This window comes from Aulonocara stuartgranti (genome assembly GCF_965226115.1).
Source record: "Aulonocara stuartgranti genome assembly, chromosome: 13".
Lineage (NCBI taxonomy): Eukaryota > Metazoa > Chordata > Actinopteri > Cichliformes > Cichlidae > Aulonocara > Aulonocara stuartgranti.
In genome coordinates, this window is record NC_138949.1 from 12,236,028 (window position 1) to 12,263,351 (window position 27,324).

The 27,324-nt window shown below is 39.8% G+C and overlaps 2 protein-coding genes across 4 annotated transcripts; one reads left to right on the plus strand and one right to left on the minus strand.

Moving 5' to 3' along the window:
• memo1 (mediator of cell motility 1) lies at window positions 1–27,286 on the plus strand. 3 transcript variants are annotated; one of them, XM_082557989.1, is made up of 10 exons: window positions 1–19; window positions 14,004–14,102; window positions 15,344–15,425; window positions 15,515–15,583; window positions 15,766–15,878; window positions 16,333–16,444; window positions 16,888–17,030; window positions 17,150–17,226; window positions 18,270–18,374; window positions 24,752–27,286. In XM_082557989.1, exons 2-10 carry the CDS (start codon window positions 14,042–14,044, stop codon window positions 24,881–24,883), a joined length of 894 nt encoding a protein of 297 aa, XP_082414115.1. In that variant the 5' UTR covers window positions 1–19; window positions 14,004–14,041; the 3' UTR covers window positions 24,884–27,286. The 3 variants fall into 3 exon arrangements, with proteins under 3 accessions (XP_082414115.1, XP_082414114.1, XP_082414113.1); XM_082557988.1 differs by lacking the exon at window positions 1–19 and adding an exon at window positions 13,629–13,917; XM_082557987.1 differs by lacking the exon at window positions 1–19 and having other exon boundaries at window positions 13,629–14,102.
• Window positions 4,373–9,759, minus strand: LOC309720812 (spastin-like). Its single transcript, XM_082557986.1, has 16 exons — window positions 9,401–9,759; window positions 9,221–9,304; window positions 9,062–9,145; window positions 8,819–8,979; window positions 8,584–8,717; window positions 8,386–8,479; window positions 8,206–8,280; window positions 8,007–8,078; window positions 7,839–7,914; window positions 7,647–7,738; window positions 7,436–7,515; window positions 5,812–5,854; window positions 5,526–5,605; window positions 5,378–5,448; window positions 5,255–5,295; window positions 4,373–5,171 (listed from the first exon to the last, which is right to left on the minus strand). Exons 1-16 carry the CDS (start codon window positions 9,516–9,518, stop codon window positions 5,046–5,048), a joined length of 1,431 nt encoding a protein of 476 aa, XP_082414112.1. The 5' UTR covers window positions 9,519–9,759; the 3' UTR covers window positions 4,373–5,045.
• Window positions 27,287–27,324: the final 38 nt, after the last annotated feature.

Sequence of the window (27,324 nt, forward strand, 5' to 3'; positions counted from 1 at the left end):
GGACAACAACATTAGAAAGGTATAGTAATCATCCACAACTATTTTCGGTTGCAGATGATAAAGGATTGAGAAAGTTTATTCATGCAGGTCCATATGACAGAGAATATGCATGTTCTTTTAGTTTTCATATTATAATTTATATTTAATTGTGTTGTGGTTTGCAGTGTTTTGTGTTCTTTTCACTTTAAATTTGTGAAAGGAAAAAGCTGAAAATTTAAATAGTTAAAACTTGAAATGTGAATAGTTGATTTTTGTATTATATGATTTATTTATTACATTTTATGTGGAGTGAATAAATAAAAGTATATTTACGGTGGCCCCTAGAGACAAAGCACATACAAACTTCAAATCACGTACGAACTCTGAAGCATGTACAAACTCCAAAACACGTAAAAACACGTACAAACTCCAAAACACGTAAAAACACATACAAACTCCGAAGCACGTAAAAACTCAGAAGCATATAAAAACTCAGAAGCACATAAAAACTCAAAACACGTACAAAAGACAACAGAAGTGCTCCAGGATGCTGGGCGCAGTGTTGAGCCTTTGTTATCTTGTGGCTACACAAGCCAGCAAGTACCAACAACCGGATTTGGTGTGTGGTAGTAACAGGTAAATGAACTTTTTTTTAAATTATTTGAATATATATATGAGTGCCTGTGTATAAATACACAAACAATACACACATGCTTTCAATTGTGTAATTTAAGTGATCTAGTAGCTCTGCTTTGGAAGTTCAGTTCATGCTAGAAATGTGTTTTGGAGTTTGTACGTGTTTTGTCTCTAGGGGCCACCGCATATATTTATATATAAACATATATAAATAAAACCACTTGTTTTTACGTTAGTAATTCCTTTTGTGCATAATTTTATATTATTGTTAATAATAAATTAATTAAAGCAACAAAACAACCTGAAGAGCCGGTTCGGAGCCGAAAGAGCCGGCTCTTTTTAGTGAGCCGAACCGAAAGAGCCGGGTCTCTAAAAAGAGCCGGAAATCCCATCACTAGCAGGCATGACAGACAGTTTGTTCTTGTCCATCCACCTTGGCTTTCTTTTAGCTTTGTGGCTGCAGGAGGTCACTTCGGGCCATACAGACATGTATAATTTGTCTTTAAGAGGACTTTTTATTTCTTGCGAAAAAAGAAACAAACAAACTTGGTTTTAAAAAAGATTGTTTTTCCTATACACCTTGGCCTTTGAAAATTAGGTTGTGAGACCAACATGACCATGTCTTTTAACTTGCTACTTGAATCCTGTTACCTCTACAATCCAAATGCATCCACTTAACCCTAATTCTAAAGAGGCTTGGTTTATTGTGTAAAGTCAGTGTGAGCTGATATGGGCCACAGCACCCCAACAACCCTAAAGGTAAAGCTACCGTGGTTATGTTAATAGATGGATGTGCTGTAAAACTACCCATTACCGCCTCACCACATCTTTATCGGCCTCCTGGAGTGAACATTTAAGAGGCCTTCACTCGCGTCTGCACTGTAAACTCTTTCTGAAAATACAAATCAGACAGAAAAAAAAAACCCCAACACTCTACGGGCTCTTATAGAAGCAAAAGCTTCTATAAGCTCTTATTTTGGGGTTTTCCACAATGCATGCTGAAACTGTGTGGAATGTCTGCCATCCTTTCACAGTCTGTATTTTTCCACTTACTTCCCAGTGCTTACATGTATTGCATGCATATCGGCCCATTGTTTAGACAAGAAGCATGCAACATGAGCTCGGTTTTTACTAAATTAGCATTACTACTTATGGCAATTGTTTTCCTTTGTTTCACGTCCAAATAAAGCTAAAATAAACTAAGCTTCTTGTCCCGCTTTCTGAATACTGTCTTTAGTAATGACTTCATATGATCTAAATGACCCAGTTTTCCTCAGGCAGGAATAGGTCAGTTTTTCCATTTGTATATCGATTCATAACCATACACGAACAGCTCATTTGTTCTTAGCAAACACACCCACTGACACGCACGCACACGCACGCATGCATATATATATATATATATATATATATATATATATATATATATCTCAATATCATTGTGCAAAAAAAATAAATGGGCTGATAAAGGACAGATGTTGCCTTTGGATAGATAATTAGTCTTGGTTTTGAGCTTCCCATGAGAGAGAAAGAGAAACACCCCTAAGATAAATGAAGTTATGAAGAGGGTGTAGCAGTTGGTTATACAGAAAAAGCCAGTGCTAGAAAGTGGATACAGCTCAGGTCTTGAAGGCTCTCCAGTGTTTAAGCCCTAAACCATATCTTTACTCCAAGGGCAACATCACCGAACTTCCCTCCAGCTCAAATGATTTACAATCAGACTGAATGTGGTGCTGTACACAGTTAGTTTGAACTTTCTTTGGAGTTTTAGCAGCTAATAGGGCAACTGATAAATTATATCACGGTAATAATTAACACAAGCTCAAAAAACAATCCTTTACAACCCAAACTGCCTTAAAGTGAGGCACGTGTAGTTGCTCCTTGCATAACTCTCCCATCCACATGCTGTTAAAATGGGCAACTCAAAGAAACAATCACCAGTCATTGTTTGCTCAGTCAGAGAGAGATCCTCACTATGCTAACTGTTTTACTCTCTACAGGGTGGGCTGTTAGCTGGCGGTATCAAATGATCACCAATTCTGTTTTCCCTTGAGTGGATGTCGTGGTCAAAGCATCAATGAACCACTGTGGAAGTGGAGGCCTGCTGACACGCAATCGAGAAGGGAAGCTGTCAATCATTTTATAGGTTTAGACCACCTCAGTAAAGCTCTGTCTTATGCCTGCTACAAGTAATGCGCAATGTGAACATATAATTGCTTTGTACTGTAATTGCAAGCTATTAAAAATACTTGTAGGAACGTTGCAATTACATGCTGCAGGTTTTTAGTTTCTACTCTTCTAAGTTCCAAGGTGAGAGAACAACATAAAATAGTCCTGCAACAAGTCTGCAATAAAATCTATTTGTTCACTGTCCAGGATAATCTCAGGGGAAGAGTAAACAGCAAGGGGAAAAAAGGTGATGACTAAACCCTAATGCTCTTCATCCCTGTCTGGCATCATGAAAGAAGCTCTTCAGTCATGACATGCAAAATGAAAAAAAAACAACAACCCCAAAATCCTTACTCCATCCAACAAATCTCCCCTGAGGGAAAGAGCGCAGTCTTAGGTGTGGTTCTATGAGTGAATGTTTTGCATTTTAGCCTCCCCCCCCATTTTTAAAAAAGTCTTGAAGCAGTGTGGAAATAACTCATAAGAGTTTGAGAAAACTTCCTTAACTGCAGAAAATGTTTGCATACGTAGAGTCTGCAAACAGAACTGCAGGAACCAGATGATGCAGCTGCTCGGCCACATAAACCAAAAGCAACACTGCCAGCTGACCATAGGAAGGGCCGTAGGGAGAGAGCTGGAATTTAAGCACACTTTGACAGTGAAAGAGATTGGAGGGCACTTAAAAAAAGATCTAGTCAACCACAAGCATTTATGTTAGCTTGAATCAGCAAAGCTCCCACAGGTGGAACCTCCTGAATAAGCGGAGTTACGACGGGATAAGAGGTCTTGACCACAGAGCTGCATAATATAACTTCACTTACGATCTTGACTGCATATATGTTAGCACTGTTGCGCACACCCATGAAAATTGCATACTTCACTGATCTGTCAACCTGACAGTCAGCTCAGCAGAACATGATTTTTATTCTTATTAACAGCAATTTACTGCATACCACATAACTTTGGTTGCAGGCAAAAGAAAAAAAATCTGTCAGCTCTAAAAACATGCAGAATGAAGATGCAGAAAGTAGTGTGGAGCATGCAAAAACCAGATCTGCAGCACCATCTATCTACAAGGGTGAAGTACGTCAAAAGGCTTCATTCTTCTTTAGTTCACCTCACAGGTCTGTCAAAGATGTTTATTAGAAGTGAGAACTTCCCTACAATCCTCACGCCTGTAAGCATTAATATTTTAGATCTATTATAACTAGATGATAAAATATATTGTATGTAACAATTAGAATGACAGATACAAGCTGCTATTAAGTTCATGGGTATGTCTGGAGTGCTGCTGATATTAATCTTTTAAGCTCCCTTACTTCCCCAGGGATCACCATAGCAGAAGATGCTCGTGTTTGATTTGGCACAGATTTTCTGACACAAAGCTCTCATTTATCAGAGCTTGGGCTCAGCACAGGACTACACCAGCTTGCAATTCCTTAAGGCAAAGGAAATCATTCACATGTAAGGCAAACATGTTAATCACTGCACCACAGGGCTGCTATTGTGACTCAGATACACGTGACATGAGTTTTGCTTGTTTATGAAAGTTATCAGATTTCTGTTATTAAAGGCAAAAACACAGATGTAATGTAATGAATGCATTTATTGAAGAAGGAAAGTGGGAAACCACCACTGCAGTTTGGCTCAGTGAAATCATTTTCAGCTTATTGTAACAACACAGTTTACTGAGTCTCCAGCTGTCAAATACAAGTATTAATATCTATAGACGACTGGTGCAGATGGAAAACCTTCATAAACAAACTTATAATACAAAAAAGCCCACATAGGCAACTCTTCTCCCAATTATTGCTCGTGTTATGCATCTAGGCACGGAGAGTGTTAAAGTCAGTACCATCAATGTGTCAGAGTATCAGGTGACTAAATGATGTCATCTAAAAAAGGCGAGGTCACGCTCAAGATTGACTTGCTTCTTTTTGCGAGGCAAGTGGAAAGCTGTCATCTACAGGATGTTTTCAAAAATAAATATTACAATTTCAAGCAGCAATTCAATATTTTAGGAGTGTAAAATTACAGTTTCAAGAAAGCCCATAAGAATCGTATTAGCAAATTCCTTCTGTCAAACAAAAAAGGATCTGATAATGCATCCAAATGTCCCAACATTCATACATTATTGCTTTAACATTATTGCTTTAGGGTTTATTCCATCTTTAATTCAATTCAATTACCTGTAGAGGAAATGAAGGTAAACAAATTTGATTTAAATTCAGATTCTTTTCCAGTTGAGATGGTGAGTGAGTTTAAATTGCTGATGTATCACCAAAATCTTTGTTCCATTTTGTGTACATATTAAGAGTTGCTGGACTAACAGTTGGTTTGATTCGCTTCAGAGAATCCTCAAAGTCTTTCTTCTTAATGTTGCGCACCTGTGGATATACACGACAGTATAACTGTAAAAACAGTACAAATGAGACATATGTAGGATTGGAAGTAAAAGCTATTCTCTCACCTCAGCAGCAGCCATATTACGGACTTGGTCTGGTCCCAACTCTGTACAAAGCAAAGTTCATATAAGCATTAAAGATGTGGAAGTATGTGCGACTCTGTGACCAGCATGATAAAAGACTCATACCTCGTATTGGGCCAAGTGCAGCATCTCTGGCTAATGCTGTCAAATCGCTCCCTGAATATCCTGCAGTCACTCTGTGAAGAAAGTTTTGAGGGATTAATGCAAAGTGACATAAAATTATCCCTCTGAAGTCTTCAGAAGTGGAACTCACTTTGCAAGACAGGACAGTTCGTTTTGGCTCAGTGGACTCCCGTGCTTTCCCAAAAGATTTTTCAGCAGCGTAAATCTTGTCTGGAAGAACAAGAGTTACATCATATACAGTTATTAGATTTAACGGGCAACTGCTTTTTCCTCACAGGGACAGGTAGGTGTAGATAATCTTTTTCCCTTAATAAATGAAATAATAATTTTAAAACTGCATTTTGCATTTACTCAGGTTATCTTTATAAACAATTATTTCAGTATATTTGTGTATGTATATTTTTCTATGTATATACCTTCTCATCGGGTAAGGTCACATATACTCTTTTTGCAAAGCGCCTGAAGAACAAAAAACAACAAATGGTTGTAAGTCACGCATGAAAATAATCCTCCAACAAACAAAAAATATATTTACAGTATTTACAAATTGCTTTGTAAAATGTAAATACAGCCAGAATGCAATGATATGCAAATCTCATAAAACCTTATTGTATTCATGATTGAATATGGAAAACATAATATACTTAAACTGAGAAAATTTACCATTTTAAGAAAAATGCAAGGTCATTTTTAATTGGATGGCAGCAACATATTTCAAAACAGCTGCGACTTCTTTTCCCTATTTTTCATTTTATGATGTGACAAAAGTTTTCAACTGGTGAAAAGTCCGGACTGCAGGCAGGCCACTTCAGCACCTGGACTGTTCTATGAAGCCATGCTGTTCTAATAGATGTAGTATGCAGATTAATATTATCTTGCTGAAATATGCAAGGGCTTCCCTGAAAATTATGCCATGGGAGCATATGTTGCCCTAAAACCTGTATATGCTTTCAGCATTGATGGTGCCTTTCCAGATGTGCAAACTGCTAACGCCATAGGTGCTGATGCACCTCCATACCATTAGACATTTGAGCTGATTGCTGATAACAAGCCAGATGCTCCATTCTCCTCTTTAGATTCCTCTGACCACAGAACAGTTTTGCACCCGATCCATTTTAAATGAACTTTGGCCCTGACAACCCAAACTGTGTTCACAGATCATTTCTGGAAGCAGTGATTTCCATGATAGAATCACGTCTGTTTTTAATGCAGTGCTGCCTGAGGGCTCACACATTGAGCAGATTTTCAGCCTGGTCCCTTGCACACATTTCTCCAGATTCTCTGAGACTTTTAATAAGATTATGTACTATAGAGCAGCGGTCCTCAACCACCGTGCCACGGACCGGTAGCGATCCATAAGTCGTTTGGTACCAGGCCGTGAGAGTTGAGGCTCGGGTGTGAAATTTCAGAGTTTTTATCGTTAACTCGGTATCCCTGGGTCTTTTCCCGTGTTGTAGTTGAACGAAATGTTTACACGTTACCATAGCGACCAGAGAGCATTAAGGGGCAGAGAGGAGGACGTTACTTTCAGTGTTGTTGGCGCATTTCAGGAAGACACTGCTAATAAAGTTACACAATTACACAGTGAATTTGCATTTATTATTACATTTACAAAATACCACAGCTTTTGTCTTGATCGTATCATTTTATTTTGTTGTATTTATCCGCAACACCTAAAGGCTTGTCTGTGAAAATATTGGCTGACATTAAACCGGTCCGTGGTGCAAATAAGGTTGGGGGCCGCTGCTGTAGATGATGAGATGTGAGTTTACACTACTATCATTTGTTCTGAAACTGTAGACTATTTGTAGACAGTATTTTGCAGATTAGTAGATTAGTGAAACTATTTACTTCTGAGATGCTCTCTAAGAGGATCTTTTTACACCCCATCGTTCTTACTTACGCATGTAGTTGCAAAAATTTCAAATGTTAAAATTTGGCTTTATGAGATCAGAAAATTGAGGCATTCTGCTTTTCTTTTGCATTTTACACAGGATTTAAACATTTTTGGAAATGTTAATGTAAAACAGCATAACATACCTTAATATTGCTTCATCGAGCTCCTGGGGCCTGTTAGTTGCTCCCATTACAAGTACCCTGTCATCCTTTCCTGACTGCACCTGAAACCCAGAAGAAGAACTTCAGAGAAAACACCACGGCTCTCCAAGTTAACTAGGATTTGAGCTCCTCTGACAATGTTTGATGAGTTAATTGCTGAGCTCTGCTGTGTTTAACAAATTTCTGAACTTACCCCGTCAAACTCAATGAGGAACTCAGTTTTTAAACGGCGAGAGGCGTCGTGCTCCCCCTCCCTCCTTTCACAGAGCAAGCTGTCCACTTCATCTGAGTGTCAAACAGTAAACAGTGAGGTTTATTCATGAGCTGAACATTTTTGAGATACACTGGTGTTTAAGGCACATCTATTCTTTAGTGTAACACACACCGATGAAGATTACTGAGGGCTGTAACTCTCTTGCAACCGCAAAGAGTGCTCGTACAAGCTTCTCGCCTTCTCCCACCTGTGATGGTGACGACATGAAACATTTAGAAGGACAAAAATGAGCTAGTAGGCAGAGAGAGCTCATTAAAAACTGTTAAAAGTGTTTCTTACATATTTGGAGGTCAAACTAGCAGCACTGATGTTGAAGAATGTTGCATTAGACTCTGCAGCAACTGCTTTGGCCTTGCAAGAGGAAATAAATGGCTGTGATTCAACTGAGGATAATAAGGGCTATCAACAGCTCTATGCAAAATACAAAACAGTTTAAAACATGACGCATATGATTTGTTGTGCTGTAAAAGGAACTTACGAGCATGGTCTTCCCATTTCCTGGTGGGCCAAATAAAAGCAAGCCACGTGCAGGAGCTCTCAGACCAGTAAAGAGCTAAACAGGAAAATGTAACAAAAAAAAAACTTTGCATCTTAACAAAGAAAAACTTTGAAAGTGTATTCATGGTAAGCAGACAGATAAAGGTTAAGAAGTAATAACCTCAGGTCTTAAGGCAGGAAGGATGACAATTTCTTGAAGTGCTTGCTTTGCCAGATCCTGCCCTGCGATGTCATCAAATGACACAGTCGCTCCACTGCAGTGAACAGAGGAAATATTTTAAATGTGCAATACTTTTTTTTTTTTTTTTTTAATTTCACCCAGGGAAAAATGTCTTGTTGATTGTGATGCTTCTGATACCTTTCTACAATTTCATTCATAATTAAGTTGGCCAGTTTACTATCCACATTCTTGAAGTTTTTCATATCCCTCTTCGGGGGTTGTTTCACAGCTGCCGGTCTTCCATTCTGAGTTTTTCCCACCCGAGCGGTTGTCTTAGCAGGAATAAGATTGTCCCAGAAAGCATTACACATTAGAAAGGTAGCTTCAAATGGCATGTGCCTGCACTATTAAATAACCAAAAAAACCCACAAACCTTTGCATCAGTTAGTCTTAATGAAGGTCTTACAGGAGTGGAGGGTCTGATGGTGGTGGAAACACCTGCGGGTTGACTTTTAGGAACTGACTTTGGCTGTGGAAGAGCATGACGTGATGTCCCTTGGGGGTCATTTCTCCTTTTAGAGGCTAGTGTCGTCTCTGTGAAGGAAGACATTTGATGATCTCCTGCATGCCTTCTCAGCATACATTACTTTGATAAAAATAATCAAGGCCAACTCACCTAAAAGGGTAAGCCTGTCTTTTGCCATGGTGAGGTTGGTGACCATTTTATCCTGGAGTCTCTTTGCTCGGTCATACTGCTCTCCTGCTTAAAAATACACTGAGTATGAAGTTACAGCTGATTGACAGCTCACAGCATACCTGAATGTATTTGTAATACCTTGCCCAGTGAGCTCTATTGCAATACCCCTTTCAAGCTCAGAAATCCCTTTCTTGTACCACTGCACAGCCTCCTTCTTCTCACCTGTTATGACAGAAAGGATGAGGTGTTTATTACTCTCTTGCACACGTACAACAGCATTTAATAACTCAATAAAAATTAATAACACAATAAACAAACCTGTGTCGTCCTCGTCGATCTTCAGTGCCTTGGATATATACTCAAACGCCTGCTTGTGGATGTTTTTTATAACTTCAGCGCTGTCTTTGGGCTTACTTGCGTTTGTTTTGGTCGACATTACTCTCGCGCTACTTCCCCCTGTTCTCAGTCATAACAAGCTAAGCTAGTCATAAACGAAAACGTTTAGGCTTTAAATCGCATTTAAAGGTGATGCAGTCCTCTTTCTTTGGGACAAAACACGACGCTTTAACTTCATAGAATAAAAATTCGGGCGCTTCGTGACAACACAAACATTTCCAACACAAGCTTCCGGTTTACCGAGCGACCCAGACAGACTCCGCCCCTCTCCGTTCGACGCAACAGCGCTAGAAGGCGCCCGCAGAGCTCGTCCTCGTGAATGTACCGTTACAGTCATTAATGGACATTTTACTAGGTAAACAGAAAATACACTATTTAAAGGTAAAAACAAAAACATATTTTGTTTTATCCCTTATATAGTATAAGTAACGCAAAAGAAGCAAAGACAATTTTAAAAAAACTTACGTAATTTCCTTTTTATTAAAGAAAAATTATATATCAGAACATGCAGGTTAAATGGGGAAGCAGTATTTCTGCCCCCTTTGGTGTCAGCAATGGTGTCAGACAGGGTGGGATTTTGTCTCCAATTTTATTTAATTTATATGTCGATGATTTGTCCATACAGCTGAGAGCCTGTAACACTGGGTGTATATTAGGTGAAGCACTGATAAATCATCTTATGTATGCAGATGACCTGGTTGTTTTTAGTCCAAGCAGTGCTGGGTTACAGGATCTTCTTAATGTCTGTACTGAATATGGTGTGCAATATGACATTGAGTACAATGCTGCTAAAAGTGCTGTTTTGATATGTAGAACCAAGCAGGATAAACAGCTAAATTTCCCTTTGTTTAAACTGGCACAAAAAACTCTTGAAGTTCATAAAAAGGTGAAATACCTCGGTCACTTTATTACTGAGCAAATGAATGATGATGATGACATATACAGACAACGATGTAAGCTCTATGTGCAGGCAAATACTATTGCACGCAAATTCAGCTTTTGTTCACTTCCAGTTAAAGTGGCTTTGTTTAAAGCGTATTGCACACCGCTATATACTGCCCCCTTGTGGTCATCCTACAAACAATGTAGCATGCAGAAGCTGCATGTTGCATATAATGATGCGATGAGAATCCTTTGCAGGATACCTAGAAGTGGTAGTGCCAGTCAGATGTTTGTAGCTGTGGGTGTCTGGACTTTTAAAGCACTTTTAAGAAAGTTAATGTTCAGTTTTAGAGAACGACTGGATGGTTCGAGTAACAGTATAATTTTAGCACTTACAGATCCGACAGTGAGTGGTTCCCGTTACTCATCCAGTCTCAGAAAGCACTGGTTAAAGTGTTTGTGTATTTATTGATTTATTTTAAGTAATTGTGTTTTATGTATATTATGGTTTTATATTTTTACAAATGCTTTATATACTTATTTATATACATATATATATTTAATGGTATACCTTGTGTTGTGTGTGTGTGTTTCTTGTCTTGTTTTTATGGACATGTAGTCTGCCAATAAAGATTGAATTGAATTGAAATATAGAACAAGAAGTAACTTCCGGTTGAATTCCAGACTAAAAGTATGCGATGTCTGCATATTTCCGGGACACAAACTGAAAATCTTTTTTTCTAAAACCTTAATAATGTGCACATACTGGTTCTCTTTAAAACAAACAAACCAGCAAAAAACAAAGCATGACATTTGATTCAAGATTACATTTTTAACAGAGGAAGGGTTAGCCATTCAGTCTTTTTTAATTCCACCCATTTCTTATCACTATACCTGTGTTGTGTGCTGCACCCATATGGTTGAATGAAAACTGAATTCAGGTATAACAACATGACTACAGCTTTATTTGATAAGTACGTTTTACATGAGTGGCACGAGACTAACCACTGAAGATCAGTGAGACAACTCTGAAGATCAGCTAAAAGTATGTGAAGATAAATAACTGTCACTAGACATTCGTATTAGTGTAATAATGTGCTCATACTGATTTGTGATGCTGATTTTTGTTTGAGAACGCAGTCTCACTTTAACAAGACTCAACCACAAATCTAAATGTTTGCAGAAAAGTTATGTCACCACCTACAGTGAAACATCTATTTTGACAAACATTTGTGTTCATTGTTATCCAAAACCCAAATGCTAAACAGAAAATAAATCTGAAGAGCATAATTATGGTAAACAGAATTAAAAACATTTAGAAGGAATAACCTCAGGTCTTAAAGCAGGAAAGTTGACAATTTCTTGAAGCACTTTTCCAAATACTGTCCTGTACTTGTTACAGCATAGGAGGGCCAGATATCCTTGGAAACATCTGCAAGGTGGATTTTGGAAACTGGCTTTGGTTTTGGAAGGACGAGATTAAGTGTCATTTGTCTCCTCTCCTTTTAAAGGGTGTTTTCTTACCTAAATAAGCTGATAAATAAGCTCTTTTCACATAGAGAAAATCTAAGCAAACAAAAATGCGCCACTACGAAGCACATTAGAATGTTCAGTCCGCCCCAAGCACATCTGGCCAATAAAGCAGATGTGTCTGACCAATAAGCCAATAAGCTGACTGAACTCAAGTTTAACAGGGTTTCACACCTTTGTTGTGAGAATGTTCAGCCCACTTACTGGACAGATGTGTCTGGGGCAGGAGTAACAAAAGTAAACAATTGTTGACAATTTTATCTTATTGTATGTTTGCTCTGTCATATTGATCTCCTGCTAAAATATGAAAGAGGGCATAGGACTTTTAGCTGTATTTTTTATCAGTTTTACAGCTTTTTCAATAGACAAAGACCTTCCTCATGGCCGCTCATTCTACACACAGGACCTGAGTAACAGATTAACAATTAAGTTACAGAAGATAATGCTTTTCCCACAATGTACTACAGAGTTTTTTTGTTTTTTTGTTTGTTTTTTTACTGTGGGTCCACAGTAAAAAGCCCAAAGTGCTGCACTGACCATATTTTTTTTATTCACTATGGCAGCATTTCTTTATCATGGAGAAAAACTGAGACATACTGTTGAAATGTTACTTCTTCCTATATTAAGATAGCTCAGGGATTAAATATGTAGTTAAAACATCTTTCCATTAACAAAAAAGGCAGTTTCTCGGGTACAGACTAAAGTGGACTGTAGGCCCACGATGTAATATGAGTTTGACATCTCTGGTTTAGACAGGTCTTTTTGAAAATAGAGAACACAAGTTTTGTATTTTGTCATCCAGTTTTCTTACAGTATTTAAAAGTAGAAAGGGAGAGAGAGCCTTCAGTTTTCAGGCCCCTCTTCTATGGAACCAGCTTCCAGTTTGGATTCGGGAGACAGACACTATCTCTACTTTTAAGATTGGGCTTAAAACTTTCCTTTTTTCTCTAAAGCATATAGTTAGGGCTCAATCAGGTGACCCTGAATCCTCCCTTAGTTATGCTACAATGGGTGTAGGCTGGTGGGTGATTCCCATGATGCATTTAGTATTTCTTCTTCAGTTACCTTTCTCACTCACTATGTGTTAATAGACCTCATTGCATTGAATCATACTTGTTATTAATCTCTAGCTGTCTTCCACAGCGTGTCTTTTGTCTTGTCTTCCTTCTCTCACCCCAACTCTCACTCCAACCCAAATGGCTGGCCCTCCCTGAGCCTGGTTCTGCTGTAGGTTTCTTTCTGTTAAAATTGAGCTTTTCCTTCCATCCTCATAAAAGTGCTTGCTCATAGGGGGTCATATGATTATTGGGTTTTTCTCTGTATGTATTATTGCAGAGTCTACCTTACAATATAAAGTGCCTTGAGGCGGCTGTTGCTGTGATTTGGCACTGTATAAATAGTTGAATTGAATTGAATCTAAATCCATGAGAAAAGCAATTAGTTTTTAAACAGTCAAAAATCTCTCATGGTAGCAAACAATGACTGTAGAAATGACTGTTTTCTACAGTCACTGGTAGCAAAAGTACTCCTTTCAATCCTAAGAAGAGGAATAGGTACATTTTGGTGGATGCCCTATTGACGTCCCTGCTTTTTTGCCACGCTGTACCCGCTCACCTGACGGACAGCACAATTTCACAATCAAACAACATCTTAGTAATAGCTACGCCTCCTGGATTTTTTAACCAATCATGTAAAGATGAGCAATCAAACAGCCAATCGGACAGCTCTGACATTTTTTTCAGACCCGCCCCTTGCCTGGCTTGACAGACAAGTCTGTAATCCTCAGATCCCAACTGTGACATCGCTGCTTTTATTATTACTGTTCTGAGTGTTTCATATCGGCACATTACAAACATTCTGTAATTTGTGCCTTTCCGCATTGCATGCTGATATTAACAGACTTTATGCCAAACGGACCCTAGCTAACTTATTAACCGGTAACAACACAAGGGCCATCTGACGGTACACTGAGCTTGTTAGCCAGCTAGCTGCTGATTCTCCAGTCGAACTGCCCTTTGTCTTTTCAGGCAAGTCAGCTAGCAGGCGTTGGTTTCTTCTCTCGGGTAGTTAACCCAGGATTTTGGAGTTTTGTTTTTAATTTTTCGCCTGACAGGAGTGAAGCAAACCAAGATAGGCGGCTTGGGAACCAAGATGTCGAACCGAGTGGTGTGCAGAGAAGCAAGTCACGCCGGGAGCTGGTACTCTGCTTCGGGTAACTGTCAATGAAGCACCATCCGCGTTAGCACACCTTGTGCTAGCTGGCAGTCTTATTTGTTTGTTTTATGCTTTGTGTTCTATTAGTTTTTGAGGCTTCTCATTATGCGTAACTTACTGTCTTTGTAACTGGGCTCCTGGTGGCTTGCCACCGCAGAAATGAATAGCCAGTGTCAGGGCTGTAACGTTAGTCCATCCGTTTTTTGTTTTTTTTTTAAGTCGGCTATCTAACTGTTATCGACTGCCGTCTCTGTATTATCCCATTTGGTGTACGATTGGTTTGAACTTGTTCAGCACCTCCTCCTTGGATAGTGCGTGGAAATGTCAAAACAAAGCATTTTTGACTATCAACTCAACCAACGCTAACTTGGCTAATATTGCAGAACTTCCTGGCCTACGTGCTAGCTAGCCAGCTACACTTAAGATTTCCCGAAGCTGATTATTGAGCATTATTGTGTTCTTGTTGGTGTCTGCCCCTGATCCGCTTAAGTTATGTGTACAAATGCTCCCTGTCACAGAACAAAGGATTGGGTAGGGCAGGGCAGAAAGCTGAAGGTTCATGTTGCACCCCTTCCCCCATTTCACAAGCTGTACGCTAGTTTATTTTTTTTATTAAATCCCAAAAGGCTGCCCCATTATCCATTAGAAACTGCCATTTACAATCCTTTTTGAGACAACATATAAAGCAGATAAATACTGAAAACAACAAATGCTGAGCTAACATTGATTACCGTGATTCTGGTTGTTTTTCTAACAAATCATTCAGTTCTGTGTGCTGTTAATGTTGTCAACTATTGACACTGGTAAACATGAACTTTAGTAGTTTATACTGTAATATAGGCATTGTATTCCAGTTTAGTTAATCACGTTTAGTAAGGTTAAAATTGGATTATGACACAGTATAATGAGCTCCAGCTTTACAATGACAGTTGCCCAGCATATAAAAGATTGACAATACTATGTTAGGCTTTGTCAAGATGGGCTCTTATCCATTTCTTTCCCGTTCCAAAATAACTGACAAGGAATAATGAACTGCTGTCACAGCTGGATTTCAGCCCAGTGCATTGCTATTACAGTGCGACATTGGTAGGGATCTAAAATGATTGTAGCCTTATCAAAGTGTATTTGGACTATTTCTACAATTATCATTTGATTTTGTGACCCCTCTTTATTCTAGTGTTAGTCTACTCTAGTGAAATATACAGGTATATATCTTTTTTTGTTTGTTTACTTTTTCAGGATCCCAGCTGAATGCACAACTAGAAGGCTGGCTGTCTCAAGCACAGTCCACCATCAGACCCGCTAGAGCCATCATAGCACCGTAAGCACACATTAACAAACAGAAGGAAAATGTCTTCTGAATGTGTTCAATGCCTTCTTAATTGTAATATGGCTTGTTTTTGTTTGTAGCCATGCAGGGTATACTTACTGTGGTGCTTGTGCAGCACATGCCTACAAGCAGGTTGATCCCTCTATTACGTAAGTGATCCTGTTTTCTAGCTCTCTTCCTCATTTAAGAAGATGCTTTGCATGATTGTTTATCTTAATTCCACTTTTTCCACAGACTGAGCAGATGTGAGTGTAGATAGCAGAGTAAAGAAATGTTGGTGCTGTGCTTTTTGCAAAAACAGCTAATGAAATAAAGTTCTGTTGCCCTTCAGTCGTAGGGTGTTCATCCTGGGACCTTCACACCATGTGCCCCTCTCTCGCTGTGCCCTGTCACCTGCAGACATCTATAGAACACCCCTCTATGACCTGAGAATCGACCAGAAGGGTATTCACTGTTTTCAAATATGTCTTACATCTTAACTTGTGCTATAATTTATTTATAGGTATTTTGCACATCCTCATAAAAGGTGTTTTGAGGATGTGCGGTGATGTGAGGTAGTAACATGACAGTTTGGATAACATTTAAAGTGTAAATTTCATGTTTTGTGCCAAAAGCAAAGTGAAGAACTTTTTTTTTTTTGGAGTCATTGCTCTTAAAAATGTGAAATGAAGCAAGCACAGAGCTTCAACATACAGACCTTATGCCAGTTTGGCAGGTGATACACTTTTAATGATCCTCCAACGACCAGACATTGCCTTGACTCTGTGGTCAGGGCTTTCTTTTTATTTTTTAGATTTTCCTCAGCTAGGCACTTGTCAGAATTCTAATCTCACTGACTTTATCAGTAGTCGTGACTATGAAAAAATTCTCAAAATAAAGTTAAATCTCTCTCTTTCAGTTTATGCTGACCTCTGGAAAACTGGGTTGTTTGAGAGAATGAGTCTGCAGACAGATGAAGATGAGCACAGTATTGAAATGCACTTGCCTTACACTGCTAAAGCCATGGAGAGGTAATGCACATGAGTGACATTCATTCAAGTGGAGAATCAATCTATGCATTTAAAGGGAACTGTCTGAGAGATTGAAGCTTTTTCTTGACTGTTTCTGACAAAAGTAAATACAAGGTACAAAAGCTCTGTTACTTCTGTTCTCTTATTTTCCTTCACGTCCTATACTATGCACCAGGCACTATTGTAAACCAGAATCACACTGGTGCAGGGACACATGGATGTGCATAATTTATACAACCTTCTGTTAGGTTGGCTGGAGACAGAGCCATTTTCATGGTTCTGAAAAACAGGGATCATGTAGTAGAACTTGAACTGAGCTAGGTGACTCCATAATGGGAAATAACAAGTTGAAATCACACCATTGATGTTGACCAGTGAGACTAAAGTCACAAAGTTGTTGTTTTTAGCATGTAAAAGTTAAGTTATTATTATTGATGTTGCAGCCACAAAGACGAGTTTAGCATCGTGCCTGTGCTGGTGGGTGCGCTGAGTGAGTCAAAGGAACAGGAGTATGGGAAGCTGCTTAGCAAATACCTGGCAGACCCTTCTAACCTTTTCATCATCTCATCTGACTTCTGCCATTGGGGTATGTACTGACATGACACACTGAAAACAGCAGTTTGTGATGCAAGGATAATTTGGTCTAAATGACATAATTACTTGACTGTACCCAGCTGTGTACTGCGGTGTGTTTCTCTCTTGAAGGTCAACGGTTTCGCTATACATACTATGATGAATCTCAAGGGGAGATCTACAGGTCTATTGAGCATCTTGATAAAATGGTAACTACTGAGATATGTAAGATATAACATGTAATATAAAATGTTGGGGAAAAAAGTGATTGTAATTTTTTTTCAATGAAAAGAATAAATCTGATCTATTTCACTGAGAAAAAACACTTTCATCGGCCACATGCACGGCTGCTGTGGGTAATTAAGCACATATAAAACGCGCACAACCAATAAAAGGTATTGGACATGGCATTTTGAAAATCTCATGGCCTTAATGAGACAGTTTATTTGCTTGTACAAGTCAAAGATTAACTAAATTTAATGATAAAAAAAACTACTGAATAGCAAAGAAGATTTATAGATTTTTCTTAGGGTCATGATTTTTTGTGATAAACTCCAAAATAATTTGTATATCAATTAAGTACAGTATATAATGGACTCTGATGAGACTGATATATTGTTATATTGGTAGGGGCTTAGATATTGGCCATTTAACTACTTATGGATATCAGTATCTGCATTTATAACTGCCAATTAATGAAAATGTGAAAAGTGAAGAAGAAAAGGGAGACGTCATTCAACCACGCACAATTTGTCCACTAGAGGGCACTTACCAATTTACTGTGAAAGCAAAAAAACTACACTGCCATATTATCATAGTAAGGACTCAAATTTACATATAACCATGTGTAACTATGAGTGTGTGTCTCAAAGAAAAACAATTATTGGCCAATATATAGAATTTTTAAATTACACAGTATCAGTGTGAAAAATCTTATATCGGTCAGCCTCTAGTATATTACATGAATATAAAAAAGGAACGTGAATATCCAAGCTGATTTTCACTGCAGGGTTTCTGATTAATGACAGTTGCATTCCGCTTATCAAAGATCGTTTTATTGCACATGCTGATTCATTGTCATGACCTACTTGGCCAGTCGCAACACCTAATGGAACTGAGCCATTATGAGTGTTATTCATTTCACTTATTATTCCTGCTGCGGCGAGTCATAATGTGTTCTTATCCAAAAAAGATACAAATGTTTGCAGGTATGAGGGTACATTTAAGGTTTAATTTCTTTCTGTCTGTCAAGGGGATGGGCATTATAGAGCAGCTGGATCCCATGTCTTTCACCAACTACTTGAAGAAGTATCGCAACACCATATGTGGGCGTCACCCGATTGGAGTGCTGCTAAATGTAGGTAACCCAGGAAAAAGTCTTACCAAGTGTATTTCACTCACACTCGTGTTATTAGGTACACCCCCTTAATTCTTCATTACATAGATTCAGGATATTGACATGATGGGGGTGTGGATGCCATTTGAATACAGTGAACTCAGTGTCATGTTTAAGAAACCAGTTTGAGATGATTGGAGCTTTGTGACATTGCACGTTATCCTTCAGCCATCAGAAGATGGGTACACTGTGGTTAAAAACAGATGACCATATGTTTGCACATACTCAGAAAAAATACTCACACTATGGCGTTTAAACAATTCTCTGTTGACACTAAGGGACCCAAGGTGTGCCAAGCAAATACCCCCACACACCATTAAGCAAGGATTATACTTTCTGCATCCGTGAGTTCACTTGGGTCCCAGTGACATGAATTTTGTCATCAAACAGTTTACTGAAATTGAGGAATTTCGATGAGCATCCCTAAATAAGAGCCTCAGTTTTCTGTTCTTGGCTGACAGGAGTGGCGTCCTGTGTGCTCTTCTGCTGCTGTAGCCCATCTGCTTCGAGGTTCGACTTGTTGTGTGCACAGAGATGCTCTTCTGCATACCTTGGTTGTAACTAGTTGTTATTTGAGTAGATGTTGCCTTGCTATCAGTTTGAAGCAGTCTAGTCATTCTCCTCTGACATCAATACATTTTATTTCTTTTTCGAGCCATTCTCTCTGAACTTCATGTCTGTGTGCCCAAATGAGTTGCTGCCATCTGATTGCCTGATTACATATTTGTGTTTATTCATTTTTTGTGTGTATATAACAGTCGTTGATGAAATTCATGTTGTGGGCTGACTTTATTTGTATTTTTCAGTTTGACTGATAACCCCAAGTACAGAATCTTCAATGAAATGAGGTTTAAACTACATGTTTTAATCAAGAAGTCAGCATCCTCATCAGCTTTTCTATACAAGAAACACAGAAAATACAGAATCTAGATTCATCTTGAGGTGATCATCCAGAAAATCCTATGGAAATATTACGCTGTTATTTGATTTTAATATAACCTTTCAACGTAATGTTAAGGTTCACAATTGAGGAGGGAGAGTACAAACCACCCTTGGTCCAGAAGCTCTTGGTTAAACAATGATTTTAATGAATACACACGTGTGGGAAGAACACTCTGTACGCCGACAGCAAGTGATCTCCGACTTACTAAAGCACAAACAATTATTTTATAACATCAGGGTTTGTTTACTGACGCCCCTTCATGCGTCACAGGTACATTTTATACATAGATCAGATCAACATCACCATGACTTTTCACCCAGAAGATCATCTTCTATTTTCATGGCTGGTACTTTCCGTTCTTATCTTAAAGTGAATTGTTCCTCTTTCTTGTCGAGACATAACTAATCTCTCCTCTAAATAAATCTAACTAATGTGTGTGTATGTGTTGACCTCACATGCTCTTTGTGTCACCTCTTCACCTCCAACCTGCTGTGTCTCGTCCTCAAATGCTCTTTCTCAATTCACCTGTTGCACTTCTGACCTTTCACTAGACCAGAGGCTCACTGAGACTATGTGTATGTCTTCTACTAAATAAATGTTTTAACCAAGAACCTCTACTAAAACCTTAATATAAAATGACCTGATATAAGTGTTTTGTAAGCATGTATTGCAATTCCTTCTATGTTCTAGTTTTCCCTCAGCATGTATCACCTGAACAGTCACGTCAGTGAAGCTTAAGACCTTTAAAGAACCTGAACATCAACTCAAATAAGCACAGATATGCAATATGTATAAAATAGTTATAACTGCACCTGGAATACAAAATTAATATAATAACTTGTATGCATAAACATCTTAAGGCCATCTTAAAGCTATCTGTTACATTGTTAAAGCAATGATCATACTGCAGATTATATTATGCTGGTCAAATACTTTTCTGTTCATCCCCACAATCCCCCTTTCGACCTCTGGCACACCAGAGGTCGACACATAGGTTGTTGTTCACTCCTCAGTCCACTCGACTACCTCCAGATCCATCATCGGCATCATGGACATAGGGGCCACCGCCCCAGGGTCCACTGCCTTTACAATCACCTTCTCTACCAACCTTCGGGCACAAGGAATGAGACAACAACCACAGGTCACCAAAATACCCACCAATACAGATAGAGACAACATAATTGACAGAGCAAGCCCCTTCCACTTTCCCTTTTTTACTCTTTTTATTTAAACCACCCCTTTTCAAACTCTCAATTTGTTACCACTCCTTTCTGTAGGCGCGGCGATCTCCTCCTAGGCTGCTCTTCTTTCTTCAGCCTTCCAGGTGGACTACTGGTCGGCCCGTTGCACAGGTGAAGAGGTTTATTCTGCCTCTGTTCCTTGACACCTGCGTTCTTTGAAGACGAATTTTCCTCCACCAAGCTCTCGTGTGCGGGTGCACACTGCGACCAGTGGTACCAGGTGTCGCCTTTCCCTTTCAGCTGGACTGCTGTAGCCGTCCGGACGGTCACCTCATACGGACCAGTCCAGCGGGGCTCCTTCCACTTTCGCTTAATGACCTTTAGCCATACTGCCTTTACGTCCGGTACCTCTCCGTTCCCCGTGGGTCTCTCACAAGTGACCTGTTTTGTAAAGCTGGACACAAGAGCCTTCAATTCATTAAAATATTCTGCATGAGACCTGTTGCTTGTCCTGGGCTGCTCCACCGGGACCACTGTCCAGGGTGCTGGAAACTGTCTCCCAGTCAGCAGCTCATAAGGGGTGAAACCTGTTGATTGGTTAACAGAACATCTTATGGTCCTCAAAGCAATGGGCAGGGCTGCGACCCAATTTAGCCCTGTCTGCGCACAGATTTTAGCCAACTTGTTTTTCAAATTTAGGTTCATCCTCTCTACCTTTCCTTGAGATTGAGGATGATAGACCATCCCGAACTTATGTTGCACTCCCAACATCCTCTCTACCTCTTGCAAATCTTTGTTCTTGAAGTGAGTACCATTGTCTGATCTAATTCTCTTGGGAAACCCATGCCTTGGAATGTAATGATTGATTAAACACTTAATCACGCTTTTCGCGTCTTCACGTTTGGTCGCCCATGCTTCGGGCCATCCAGTCAGAACATCCACACACACCAACAAATACCTCACCCCACCTGGGCCTGTATCAATCATGTCGGTATAATCAATCACGACCTCTTCTCCTGGCCTTTCTGGCATGAGAAACTTACCAGCTTCAGGTTTTACTGCTGGCTTTGGGTTGTGTGCCCCACAAATTAGGCACGTTCTGGCCTTTTCCAGTATCATCCTTCTCAAATCAGGATGCCACCATCGGCACAAATTTCTCTCCATCTGTTTCACTCCCACGTGACCAAGCCCGTGAGCCTCATTCACCTTCTGTTCCGCCATTTTGGCCGTTAAAGCGGGACGCCCATCTGGCCCCCTCCACAAACCGCCATCTTGCCAGGCTCCTTTGTTTTCCCACACCCCCTTTTCCTCTGGGGATGTCTCCTCCTGAGCCTGTCTAACTTCTTCCATGCTGTTAGTGCTAACCTCCTCTTCTGGGGTTACCTGCACCATTTGTCTCTGTCCTTTGTAGCCCGCTGCTTCCTTTGCGGCTTCATCAGCTTTCTGATTTCCTTTTGCCACCATACTGTCTGCTTGTGAGTGGCCTTTGCATTTTATAATACTTACCTCGTCTGGGTCCTCCAGGGCCTTTTCCAGTTCCTCCATTTCCTTTTTGTGACAGATGGGTGCATTAGTGGCCGTTCTGAACCCGGCTCTCTTCCACTGAGCCAGTTCCACATGAGCTGCTCCAAACGCATATGCTGAGTCAGTGTAGATGTTCACTTCTCATGTTTTTAGCCAACCTCAGGGCTCGAGTTAGGGCTATCACTTCAGCTCTCTGGGCCGACTGTTGTCCCTCAATTTTTCCTGCTTCTTTCACCTGAAACTCAGTTCCTACTCTACAGACTACTGCATAGCCGGCTTTTAATCCTTCTTCATCTCTGTGGCAGCATCCATCTGTGAACCAATCCTCAGCTCCATATATGGGCTCTGCCTTCAGGTCTTCCCTGATTTTTCCTTCAACTTGGGCTTTCTTAATACAGTCATGTGGTTCTCCTGACCCCATTAGGTCTGCCATATTTATTCCTTCATGTGTGAATATCAAATTTGGCGCCTCTAAAATTTTGCTCAACCTTTGTTGCGTCAGTGGAGTCATTGTGAATACCTGTGAGTTCACATAGGCCACTACACTGTGTGTGGTAAGCACTTTCAGTGGGTGTTCCCTCACTATGTGTGCTGTTTTCTGAATTATCTTTGCTACTCCTGCTGCGTGTTGTGTGCATGTGGGATGCCTTGCTTCTGTTGAATTTAATCTTATGCTAACATACATAAGTACATCCCTACCTCCCCCTTTTTTCTGAAACAACACACCATTCACAACTCCCTTTGTTTCTGAAACATCAAGATAAAATGCCTCATCATAGTTAGGTGTGGCCAGATCTGTGGCTCTTGACAAATCCTGTTTTAGCGAAATGAACGCCGTCTCTGTGTCCGGCGTCCAAGGCAATTCAGCCTTCAGATTTCGAACACCAACTTTCTTGATCAGGTCCCTTAAAGGGGCAGTTTTACCCGCATAGTTCGGAATGAACTGCCTGCTGTAACCTGTCAAGCCAAGAAAGGAAAGCAACTCCTTCACAGTTCTTGGTTTTGGATGTGTCAGAATTTGGTCTCTGTGTGTGTTCATTAACTCCACTGATCTGTGTGCGATCACCCGGCCCAGGAATGTTACCTCTGGCCGGACCAACTGCAGTTTTTCTTTACTCACTTTGAAGCCACACTCCGCCAATCTGTTCAACACCACGAGCGATGCTGCCGTACAGGCCGCTGCTGACGGGGCTGCAATAAGAAGATCATCAACATACTGTATTAATGTACAGCCCTCTGGCAGTTGACATGGGGACAATGCCTCTTTCAACACCTGATTGAAAATTCCTGGTGAGAGTGCAAAGCCTTGTGGTAGGCGTGTGTACCTAAATTTCCGGCCTCTGTATGTGAAAGAGAAAATGTCTCTGAGTGACTCGTGCAGTGGGAGACAAAAGATGCATTCGCTAGGTCAATACATGTGAACCACTTTTGGTCCCCAGTAATTTTGGTCAGAGCTGTGTAGGGATTTGGTACAGACACAGTGTCAGTTAAGGTTCACAATTGAGGAGGGAGAGTACAAACCACCCTTGGTCCAGAAGCTCTTGGTCAAACAATGATTTTAATGAATACCCACGTGTGGGAAGAACACTCTGTACGCCGACAGCAAGTGATCTCCGACTTACTAAAGCACAAACAATTATTTTATAACATCAGGGTTTGTTTACTGACGCCCCTTCATGCGTCACAGGTACATTTTATACATAGATCAGATCAACACCACAATGACTTTTCACCCAGAAGATCATCTTCTATTTTCATGGCTGGTACTTTCCGTTCTTATCTTAAAGTGAATTGTTCCTCTTTCTTGTCAAGACATAACTAATCTCTCCTCTAAATAAATCTAACTAATGTGTGTGTATGTGTTGACCTCACATGCTCTTTGTGTCACCTCTTCACCTCCAACCTGCTGTGTCTCGTCCTCAAATGCTCTTTCTCAATTCACCTGTTGCACTTCTGACCTTTCACTAGACCAGAGGCTCACTGAGACTATGTGTATGTCTTCTACTAAATAAATGTTTTAACCAAGAACCTCTACTAAAACCTTAATATAAAATGACCTGATATAAGTGTTTTGTAAGCATGTATTGCAATTCCTTCTATGTTCTAGTTTTCCCTCAGCATGTATCACCTGAACAGTCACGTCAGTGAAGCTTAAGACCTTTAAAGAACCTGAACATCAACTCAAATAAGCACAGATATGCAATATGTATAAAATAGTTATAACTGCACCTGGAATACAAAATTAATATAATAACTTGTATGCATAAACATCTTAAGGCCATCTTAAAGCTATCTGTTACATTGTTAAAGCAATGATCATACTGCAGATTATATTATGCTAGTCAAATACTTTTCTGTTCATCCCCACAGTAACCTCTAGTCCCACATGTATGACATCCTTCTGGGCTCTGGAAGCAGTGCTTTCCAGCTAGTCCATTCGTCGTGACACCCCTATATTTCTTGTTTGTTTTTTATTTTATTTGGAAAAGCTAAATTAAGATGTGACATGAGGAGGATAGGTCTTAGTGCTACTCAGGTCCTCTGGCCAATGGTCAGTTGACATTCAGGATCCAAATTCATGTCCTTGTCGAGAATAATTCCTGTCATCGTTATCGTCTTTGTTTGTCTAAAGACTCTTGCTGTGTCCCATGATGTGAATTAGTGCCTAAGTGGATTTTGCTGTTTTGCAGGCTGTGGCTGAGCTGAGGAAGTCTGGTCTAGAAATGAACTTCACTTTCCTGAACTACGCCCAATCAAGTCAGTGCAGGAACTGGCAGGATAGCTCTGTGAGTTATGCTGCTGGGGCACTCATCGTTCATTGAGGTCAACTTTTTGCAGGGGCCACTGCAACGCCGCCACCCTGCCCTTACTATCTATCGCCATAACCCGACCTAGACACCCTCCCTCTCACCCCCCTCCCCCAGTTATGCCCACTATTTGCAGGAAGGACCTAGACACTCAAAGCCAATACAGTCTTCTTTCTGTCTCTCCCTCAGCTCTCCTCTGCCTTTTCTCCGCCAGTTTGAAGTGTGTCTCAGAGCTTTTGGTTGAAACATTTTGCTTGAAGTGCAGTTTTGAGATTTTGTAGGAGCAAATGGTTAGTGGAGATGGGAAGAGTATGCAGTGTTTTGGCTTGGAGTAAGCAATGAGAGGGGAAAAATAATCTTATTTAGGTTTTTGCAAGGACTGTAGTCCTCTTAGTTCCCTTTTATTTTCCTGACTAAACAGATTTGAGTTGTAAAAATGCAATCTTTATATTTGGACTCAATCTGTTCTCTTGTAATTTGCCTCAGAATAAGAATTAAAATAAAACTGCAGATATTAATGGAGACTATTTAAACGTTGCCAGATGAAAATGGAGTGTTTTGGCTGACTGCTTCAAGCTACATGCGATTTAAACTTTGAAAACAGTGTCATAGGTAATTACTACCATTGCTCAGCATGTGTTGTAGTTGCTAACAAAGGGCTGCACCCAACAAAGTTCACTAACCCCCCTTACTGTACAAAACCAAAAACAATATTATTATCCTTTTAGTTTATTAAACACAATATTTTAATCATATTTTATTCCTTTTTGTTTTCCTTATTTAGTAGTTTTAGATGTGATGATATTTACTCAATTAGTGTGTAGGTTTGAACAAAAGCCGAGTCGTCACTTGAGCTCTAAAGCCATCAGCCAGTTTGCCCAGTAAACTAGTGTATACAAACACCGCTTCCTGACTACAATCCCATGCTTTCTAGCATGCTAGAGCCAAACTGCAGTTATGTAGAAATACAATCAACGGTGGATATTGTGTGCGTGACTCCATCTATGAGACGTCCAGTCTCCGTTTACAACTCCACCCCGACTTTCTGTAGTTACTGAACTGTCAGAATAGGAGAAAGACAGTTTTGTTACACATTCAGCAACATTTCTTTTTGTCTAAACAACAGGCAAAGCACTGAAGACCACAATGACTTGCTTAAATAAGATCTGTACCTCTCCCCAGTGCAATGCGTGGTAAACCTTATCTGGATTTTTTTTGATTGAGGAATGCCAAAATTTATTGGAAAAATGTAAGTTTTCATCCTTATATTTGGTTTACAGTTTGGAGAATTCATTTCAGAATTACTAATGAGACAGTGCAAGTGTCTCTTAGGCAAGTACTGTGCACAAGGCAATTAAAGATGGCTCGAGTATTAATATCAGCACAAATGCTTTCCTGGTAGTTTTAACAATCTACCCGGTGTTGCTCCCTGCTACGTTTTGGATTTATCGGAAGTGTCAAGCACAAATATTTTATTTACTAACAAGCGAAATAGTTGCTGCCTGAAATAATTCAGTTTCCAAAAGAATGCTACATGCAGACCCCCCCCCCCAGTGATTTTTAGTAGCAGTTTAGGCTTTTAGTACCAGTAACGATAATAGGCACACAAATGTCTGCTGTCCTGTTGTTTAAGATTGGAACGTCACTTTTCTCTGACTTTTGCTGCTAAAGTTGAATATTCCTATTTAAGCAAAGCAGTCCTCTAACATTAGCCCCTCCCCTCTTGGCACCAAAAGAGGCACCACACTCAGCATTAAACTACAGCATCTGTTCGAATGAAGTGGGCACAGACTGAAAGATGAAATCCCAGAATGGCTTGACCTCTATTGCTAATTTAAGGGAAACTAGTAAAGCATGACACACTGTGCTATTGTGCCTTTTATCACTGTTGCACATATACATATAAAGCATATTCTCACTTTTAGTCTTATTTTAGAATGTGTACTTGAGTTTTGTTTTTTCTCACGTGTACCCTCCCCTTTGCCTATTGCCCGACGGTGTCTCCAGCTCGCCCGACACACCAGGAATATTCTACCTGTCCCCCCGTCATCCGTTGGTCTAAAATGGCACCAACTGTTATCTCCTTTCTCCAGCAGGGAGTGGTATTCCTCTTTCTGCTAATCACCTCATTCCTGTAGAGAGAGACAAAGGCTAAACCTCAACACTGTTCATTTTCTGTTATATGAATATTTGTTTGTCTTTTAGAAATGTTTTTTGTATTTCTTGTTTTGTTTTTTGTTTTCTTTTCTTGGTTTGAGAATTGGAACTTACACGTCACAGACCTAAAAATATACTACTTAACTACTCCCTTAATGGAGTTTTTTTGATCTCAGGTTCCACTGGTAAAGCATCCCAAAAGGCTCTTCAGATGAGGCCGAGGATTCATGTAACAAAATGAGTAAAATGTACTGAAAAGCTTGTCTGCTCTGGTGTCTCGTTCTTCCGGTTTTTACAAT